The following is an 8,636-nucleotide window of genomic DNA, read 5'->3' on the forward strand; positions in this document are numbered from 1 at the left end:
GGCCAGCCCAGACTGGCCTGTTGGGAAGAGAGCAACGGCAGTGCATGCAGGGCCGCAATTAGAGTCTGTATCACCCGGGGCAAACGTGGATTCTGCACCCATTTTGGCGCCCCCCCAGCACGGCACCCAGGGCACATGCCCCAATTGCCCCCCCCCCAGTTGCAGCCCTGGCTGCATGGCAAGCGCTTGGGCCACGCAGGTGGTAACTGAGGAGTGCCCACAAACTGTGGCCCTTTCAAGGAAGGGTTGGGGAATGGGTGATCATCCTGGGCAGGAGGTATGACCATCTCTCCACATGGGACACTGGGACAGTCTTCCCTGGGGGCCAGGGCCCCAAGATTTGTAAGCAAGGCACAGGGCCTTGGTCCATGCTTTAGCTGCCCCTTCCCTCTCCAGCCACGGGCCACAACTGGATGATCCCAGAGGTGGAGCCATAAGACACTGGATGGTGCTTTGGGGGGCCTTGATTTCTAGCCCCAGATGCAGCGGCTCTGCAGCCCTTCCCTGCTCAGTCTCCACGCAAAGCCCATCGTTTGCATGCATGGGGGGGCATCTTACTTGAGACCCCCTCCCAGAGTCTTTCAGAGTCTCTTGCAGGCAGCCTTGCTCTGGACTCATGACCGCCCCCCCCCCCCGTTCTGCACCTCTTTTTCCAACCTGGGGATTCCACACAGCCCTTTCCCAATGGCCCCCCAGGAATGCCCTTTGAGCAACTGAGGAATCAGGGGTAGGGTTGGGCAGGCTGAAGGGAGCTGACCCACAACTTTACCAATTGGGGGCCAGATGTGCCAGTCTGGGCTACCCCCCCCCCTTTCCTTTGCCCTGCACTGAGTTTCTCCTTCCCCAAATCAGAGGCTGCAATCCTCTTTAGCAAAACAGAAACCAGATTTATTGCATGATCGCATTTAAATACACCAATTAATAAATAGAAAGGTTTCCCAAATTATGACAGCTTATTCAGGCTGGGCAGGTGACAAGGTGCAGACAAAGAAGGGTGACGCAAAAGACACAGACAAGGCCGAAAATGCACGGCAAGGGGCAGTGGGAGGAGGGGGAGCGCAATCCACCCCCAGGTGCAAGACAGTCAGAAGCTGAGCCAGGAGCCTTCCCCCCAAGACTCCACCAAGCAGAGGATGGGAGAGGAAAGCTCAAATGCCCAGCTGCCTGGCCAACTGTCCCAGAAAGGGGCTTGGGGTGGGTATGGGGGGCTCTCAGTCTGGCCAGGCTGTGGAAATGGCAATCTCTCCTAGGTGGGGTCAGGATGAGCAAGCCCCCAACCCACTGCAAAACAGCCACTCTCCCAAACAACCTTCTCGTTTCGTTTAAAATACGCGTCCCCCTTTGCTTCCAGAAACAGCTTTCTCAGGGAGCAAAGAACCCCCACAGCAGATTCTTCCCTCCCACTCCCCCCGCCGCCATAAGGCCCTCTTTTTAAAATTTTTCAGGAATTCACTGCTTGACATCTCCCAAGATTGCAGGTGACAGCGAGAGTTACTTTATTGGCAGAGTGAGAGGTACAAGCAGCAAAGGGAAGAACTGGCAACAGAGCAGCGACCCTCAAGCAGCAGGAGCAAAAAATGGGGGGGGGGGTACTCTAGAGACCACACAGCCCTTGCTGGAGGAGGGAGAGCTGGCAGTGGGGAAGAGGGCCACTGGAGAGGCGGGGGGGGGGGGGAACCTGTGACTGCAGAACCTGCACATCCTTTTTCTTCAGACCAGGCTGTAGGAAGCAGCCAAGCTGCTGGGCCAAAAGGGGCCGCAACCCCCAGCATCAAGATCCATGTGCAAGCAGCGAGACAAAGTGCTGGTGGTCATAAGCAGAGGGACACCTACATCCCACATCCCCAGGACACCCCCAGGAAAGCCAATATCCATGGCTCCCACCTCCCGTGGACCCACCTGCTTCACCACAGCCCCTTCTCAGGAGTGCTGGCTGCGCTTCCTTCAGTTGTTCTCCACCAGGTTCTGTCAAGGTGAAACTGTTCCAGGAGTGCCAGTGCACTCTTTTTCTTGTAAAAAGGAGGAGGAGGAGGATTTGCCAACCTGTGCATAAAAATCCTTGCATAAAACAGCCCAAGGTGCTAGTCCACTGTGTCACCGGGAAAGGAGGGTCTTGGATCCAAGTGAAAAGTTGCCAGATGCATTAAAACCTGGATCACCTCTTGATGTGGCAGTCAGTGGAAGGTGAGCCAAGGCCCAGGAGAGGAGGCCATTCTGCAGCCTGCAAAGTCCTTGCCAGAGGCCAGAGGGATGCGGCTGGGGGGAAAGTCACAGCCACCCAACTGAAGCTGCTCACCGGCAGGTGCAGGACTTGGCAATCATGTCTTCATAGACCTTGTACAGGATGTTGTTGTTCTGCTCAATCATGAGGACACTGATGGGGCTGTACTCGTGGGGGACACAGGAGGGGCGGGGGACGTGCTGGTCCACCAGCTCGTTGATCAGGTTCTGGACGATGGCGTGGTTGGGGGAGTGGTAGCCGTAGCGCAGGACGCGGGGGCAGCCACCCTTGCAGAACTGGGGCCGGTACCAGTGGGGAGCGATGATCCAGTGGTCCCAGCCCAGCTGGCGAAAGCTGACACGGAAGGGGTGGAGGGCACACTCGCTATGCCTGACACTGGGGGTGCGGCTGTAGCTGGGGAAGTCGAGGGCCAGTGCATCAGCCCGGCGGGTTCTGTGGGCATGGGCAGAGCCCCGGGGATGCCCCCTGGGGAAAGGCACAGAGTGCCCCAGGGCGGCCTGGGGGGGTTTCTGAGTGTCGTTGAGGTAGAGCAGCAAGAAGGGGTCCTCCAGGGATGGGGGGTCCCCCCAGCCAGGTCCAGGAGGAGAGCCCTGAGCCCAGCCCAGGAAGATGCACACATGGTGCAGGCGAAGCAGGTGGCTCTTCTGGGCAGCCCAGGTCCATGGCTGGAGGCTTGAGGAGAGGTCCATCTCCACCCAGCTGTCCAGGGCAGACTTGGTGGTCGCATCCTTCAGCAGAGCTGGGCTGACCGCCTCCCATGGCGGGGCACTTCTGCCGGGGAGCAGGCTGGCCGTGCACCAGAGTGGGCCGTGAGGCGAGGATGGCCACTGAGCGTACACCACAGCAGCCCTGACCAGGTGCTGGGCTGGCGACTGCACTTGCAGGTGGTAGTCCAGGGCCCAGATGAACCAGGAGCCTGCTGGAACAAAGAAGGGGTCAGAACTGGGGCAGGAGGGAGAGGAAGAAGCCCAGCCCCAAGACCCGCCTTCAGGCCCTACAGTGCCCCTTGCCCTGCTGGAGAAGAGCCCCTGCCCATTCTCTGTGATGCCACAGGGTCCATTTCACTGAAAGGGAACCCAACAGCATGGGGGGGCAGCATCCCACCTTTGGAGCATTCGCAATAAAAAGAGGGAGCTGCTTTTGCCCCAGGATGGGCAGAGCAAACTGCCCCCCACTTCTGAAGGTCCTGGAAGAGGTTGGCAGGCCTCAGCCCCAGAGGAAGCAGAGCCTTTGGAACATGGACATGGTAAAAGTGCAGCATTCCAAAATAGTTTGCTACTACTGTGCATGACTGCGCTCATGCCTTGCATTGTAAAGAATTTTTAATTGCTAGAGACAAAGAAGGTTCATGAAATGTCTGGCTCAAAAAAGTTCATTCCCACTCTTTCCAAGTCAAAGTCCCCTTGCATTTCGCCAGGGCAGGACTAACTCTGGGCCAGATTCAGCGTTGCTCGGGGCTGTCGGTCTATTCCTAAACTGCTCTAAGCAAAGAACAGCCGGCAGCCAGCCAGGGGCAGAAACCAGCTGCAGATTAGCACGCCTCCCTGCGGCCTGGGCAGCCAGAGTTTTGAAGGCCGCCTGTGACTCCTCTGGCCAGCGCTGTGCTCAACAGAGGTGAAGCCCAGCACCCGGGGGGTGGGGGGACGTGACAAGGACCCGCAGGCTCCCTGCCCCTTGACCCGGCCAGCAACGTCAAGCAGGCGCTAAGCGCCCAGCTCCGGCAGCAGGCAGCCCCAGAGGGAGCCTCAGCCCCAACTCACCTGTCCCAGCCTGGCGGGCCTTGGCGGAGGGCCGGACCAGGCGGATGGTGTTTCCGGAGAGCCGCCAGTCCCTCCGGGGCCGGCCGTGCCGGTCCGCCAGGCTCCAGTAGAGGTCCCGCATGTAACGCAGGGGCTGCCCGCTGGCTCGCCTCCGGCCCCGACCGTGGGGCCAGGATCTGGGGGTCGCCTGGCTCAGGAGCATTTGGATCAGCGGCAGGGAAGCGGCTCCGGGCGCCGCGGCGGCCGGCGCCTCTGAATCTAGCGCTTCCCTCCCGGCGTCCAAAGGCAGCACCAGGGGGAACAGCAGGGCCAGGAGAAGCAGAGCGCTGCCCCACGGCCTCGGCCTCGCCATGGTAGTCCTCCGGCTGCGCTGCGGTCCGGGTCACAGGGCAACAGCCGGGGAGCCCAGCAGAAGCATCCCCCCCCGGGGGGAAAGCGGCGGTGCGGCCGCGCCCTCACCCCCCGAGCCCCATGCCAGGCTCCCCGAGCAGTCGCAGCCAGGCCGGGGGGAGGGGCCCGGAGCGGCTTCAGGTGCCCGGAGAGCTGCGCCAGGCGCCAGGGCAGCTCCCTCCGGCCGGAGACCAGCGGCAGGCCGGGAAGCGCCCGTTCCGGCAGCCCGACGCCGCCCCTGCGCTGCTGGGTGAAAAGAGAGCCGCCCCGGGCGCTGCGTTTTAAAGGCGGGCCTCGCTCCACCTTAAAGGGCTGGGGGCTCGTGCTTGCAGGGAGAGGGAGCAAGGGGAGAGAGGGACTGGGCTTAGCCCACACTTAGCGGGAGGGTAGCCTCGCTTTGCTTGACGGCGTTTCCCTTCAAGCGTTTTTACGCTCGGCCTTCAGGCCCCGAAAGCCACTGTCGCGACCGCCCTGCTTCGGAGTGAAGCCTTTGGCGAGACAGGCATTGCTGGAGTGCTGCGTAGTCGTTCGTCTTACAGCAGCACAGCGGTGCCCATCAAGACCAAGGCAGAAATGCAAAGTTACGTTCAGCCACCTTTTCATAAAAGCCCTTGGCCACGCCCACTGGGAACTGCGAGATTTCGAGTCCAGGCGCATCTGGAAAACACCCAGTTGGGGAAGGGCGACTTCAGCAGCCCCCTCGTGGCAGACGTTGGGGCAACCAAAGCCTCCTGCCCTCTTGACCCACAGGAACCGGCGGACTCTTCCAGAGCCTCCTTCCTTTGCTGTGTGAGCTCCCCACCCATTCGTGGTGGGTCTTCACCTTGCACAATCCCATCTTCCTCAGTTGCAGGCCAATGCCTGAGGGCCATGGGACGGGGGGGGGGGGATTAGCAGATGGGGGGTTCATTTCATCAGGTGCAGGAAGAATGTGTGGGCTTCCTTGCAGCAGACCCATTCCGTAGGACAGGCTCAGCCCCCAGGTATACCTGCCCTTACCTTACACACAGTCAGTTTGCAGGACTTCTACTTATCTTAGTGACTGGAGAGACAGGAAAAACAATTTTGTGTTAACCCTCGTCTTCCTCTCCATCCTCTCCTGCCTTCAGAAACTCAAGCAACCACCTTCTGACCCCCAAAACACAATGCCGAAAAAGTTCGCCCTTTGTTATTTTGTGTAGCAAACTGTTGTAAAGCATTTTTATTGGACAGGTGAATGTGGCACTTTTGTATGTGGTATGTGTAAATCTCAGCAAAGCGGCACCCTCCCATGACTTGTCTTCAGCATTGTCTTCAGGGAGATTTTAAAACCATCCTGTTCACGTTGTATTGACAACTATGTGTTTATTGTTTATTTAGGCCTTTATACTCTTCAAAGTCAATACAGTTTGCAGTTATAAACAAAATCAAGAATCCGAACCAAGTGCATTGAGCAAAGAACAGTAAAACAAAACCAGGGCAAAATAAAGCATCGGGATGCTTGGACCCATGGGGGCAAAACCATTTGAAGAACTTGTTCCTAGGCAGGCAAGGGGCAGCTAGAACGTCACGCTTCAGGGAGCCTGGGGGCCACCACCAAGTGGCTGCCTCTCCTCCCTTTTATCCACGTGAGGCATCCCCAGAGCCAGACTGGAGCCTCCACCCGGTCCCGCTGGCACAGTCCTGCCCCACCCACTTCCACCTCTGGCACCAGCACTGCATTCTCTGGCAGGGAGTGTGTTTCTGTCTCTGGGCAGGACTCAAGATCCGAGAGGGGAGGAGCCTCTGTTCCCAGCTGGAGCAGCAGATCTGGGTCCAGGGCTTTAGGCCTCTACATTCCACAGCAGCCCAGAACAGACCAGTTTTTGGAGAAAGCAGGGCCTGTTCTCCTGCCCCTCAAGTGACTCTCCTTCCACGTGAGGCTGCCAGAAGCAGCAGAGGCCCCTAAGCTGGTTCTCGGGCCCTGAGCTCCAGCTGGTTGGGGAAGGACAGCTGCTGCTCTTGGGGCCCCTGCTGCATTTCCAGAGGGTCTCCAGCCAAGGAGGGACTCGCTCTGCACCCAGAGAGGCCAGGCAGATGCGATCCAGCCTGGGACTCGCCTGGGAAAAACTGCCCCAACCCCACCGCAGCCTTGGGGTGGGTCTGAGCAGTGCTCGGCCAAAGCAGCCAGGGCACCTGAGCTAGGCTGCCTGGAGAAAGGGCCTGCAGGCAAAGAGCAGGGGGCAAGGGGAGGAAGGCAGCCAAGGGGATCCAGCAGCCAGGAGCAGTTCACTCATACTGCTGGGGAAGCAGCAGGGGACCCCCTCCCGAGCGTCTGGATTCCAGATGAACTCAAGAGTCCGGTGTTCTGGTGGCTTTTCTGGTTATTTTGCAAACTTCCTGCTTTTAACACAGGGCAGTGGCCTTGCCAACTTGCCAGTGGCTTCTGCAAGGAGGGGGAATGATTGGTGCCCAGCCAAGCTCCTTCCCAGCACAAACAATAATCCAGGAACTTGCTGTCAAGTATGTGTCTAACCCTCCTATGCACATATAGTCATAATGTCAATTACATGCCTGAAAGACATTCCACAGAGGTCCACTCCAATGTGCTCTATACATCAGCTGAGCAATGCTCAATTGTTACTGCAAACAAAGTCATGAGGAACCCCAAAGATCGATCAGCCAAAACTGGTCATAGCACAGCCTGAGGAGATGACCCAGAGGCTTGCCACGTGGTGCCGATTTTCAGCAAGGAGGTGATCTACAGGGGCAGCAAGGAGGGGGCTGGCATGGCTTTTGGATGCCACATGACCCTTGGTCTCCTGCTCAGTTGGCTCAGCCACCCCTCCCTAAGGACAGGCAGCCATTCATGTACTGGTTAACATGCTTTCAATCACCATCAGAGGCTGATGAAGGACAACCGAGGCTTGCGCCCACAGACAGCCCTCCATGGAGAGCCCTCTTTCCAAAGAACTGTTTCCCAGGGAACAGTTAATGATCAACACCTCTGGCAGAGGGAGGGAGGTGGGGCCTAAAGCGCTGTGGTTCTAGGTACTGTCCTGCAGGAGAGGAGAGAAAGGCCCTTCCCATTCACCCATCGGGGGAAGCCGGGAATTCTTCACTGGGGCCCAGCAGAGGCTATCCTGGATGGCAGGGTTCCTTGCTGCTGGACCCCGCTTCTTCACCAGGGGCCATTGGGGTGCACACAGGCTGAAAGATCAAGTGTCAATGACAGGGGGCTGCCTCCAGCCCTTGCAGCAATGTCTCTCTCTCTCACACACACACACCCTTCTCACGTGTCTGCATAATCCCCTCCTGAAGCAATGCAACACAACAGACATCAGGACCTCTTGTGTCAGGGAGTTCCATGCAATGACTGCAGCATGGCCAGGCAGGAAGTTGGCAAAGTTCCTGGCCTTTCTCCCCGCATCTGAGGCTGTGCTGTGCCCAGGCTCCTGAAAACCAGAGCATCCCCCCAATTCCTGCAACTTCTGTGCAGGCCCTCGAGAGTGAACGTGGGGGTTGTAGGTGTGGGGACATCACAAGAAAGGCCTCCAGCATGGGGCTGGCACATGCTTGGCGCCTAGAGGAAGCCACTCCTAAATGGAAGGATGGAGCCAAGCTGGACGCTGGTCAAGGCCCCCGGAGGAGCAGGAGGGTGAGCCTGCTGCCTCTGCCTTGCAGCTCCCAAGGGCCGCCCAGCATTCTGCCCCCTGCCCCGCCCCCAGCAGTCACGGGCCCTGTTGCGCTGAAGGGGACAAGGAGACTTTGCAACTGAAAGCACATTTTCTCCTCCCCACACAAATTTGGAGACATTCCCAGCCCGCAAATGCCCAGGGGCTGTGGCGTCTTCAGAGCCAAGGGTGGCACCTACTCTGGAGCAGTTGGGAACAAAGGAGCATTCTGGGGATGCCCGAAAGTGACTCCTTCTGCTGAAAGAAAGTTGGCAGTGCTTTGAGGGGCAGGCAGGGCTCCGTGGTGGCAAAACCAGTTCTTAGCGCTTAGCACCAACCCAGGAAGCTGGAGGGGTTCTATTCCACCAGCAGGCCAAGCGAACCACTTGGCACCACGGGATTTACTTGCAGGTAGGCGCACCTGAGTGGACAGAACGCTTTTCTCCCTGGATCCCGGAGGGCCAACTCCTGCGCTCGGATCTCAGCTGCTAATCGGCCTTGGGCGGGGGAGGGGGGCGCCGCCCAAAACGCCTGCTAAGCATGGAGGGGAGAGGGGATCAGTCCGTCCGGCGTCGCTTCCTCCCCAAGTCCGTTCCCTTCACCTTGAATCAG

The 8,636-nt window shown here is 58.7% G+C and overlaps 1 protein-coding gene across 1 annotated transcript; it reads right to left on the bottom strand.

The window, feature by feature from the left end:
* Positions 1-888: 888 nt before the first annotated feature.
* Positions 889-4,656, bottom strand: BMP15 (bone morphogenetic protein 15). Its single transcript, XM_063313648.1, has 2 exons — positions 4,003-4,656; positions 889-3,158 (listed from the first exon to the last, which is right to left on the bottom strand). Exons 1-2 carry the CDS (start codon positions 4,352-4,354, stop codon positions 2,293-2,295), a joined length of 1,218 nt encoding a protein of 405 aa, XP_063169718.1. The 5' UTR covers positions 4,355-4,656; the 3' UTR covers positions 889-2,292.
* Positions 4,657-8,636: the final 3,980 nt, after the last annotated feature.

The sequence above is a fragment of the Candoia aspera genome, chromosome 12, assembly GCF_035149785.1.
Source record: "Candoia aspera isolate rCanAsp1 chromosome 12, rCanAsp1.hap2, whole genome shotgun sequence".
Classification (NCBI taxonomy): Eukaryota; Metazoa; Chordata; class Lepidosauria; order Squamata; family Boidae; genus Candoia; species Candoia aspera.

Bases quoted from the DNA above. Each gene is read 5' to 3' on its own strand.
- BMP15 (XM_063313648.1), bottom strand. From the start codon at position 4,354: ATGGCGAGGCCGAGGCCGTGGGGCAGCGCTCTGCTTCTCCTGGCCCTG. The intron at 3,159-4,002 runs GTGAGTTGGGGC...TTGTTCCAGCAG, and splicing joins GGCCCGCCAGGCTGGGACAG to GCTCCTGGTTCATCTGGGCC.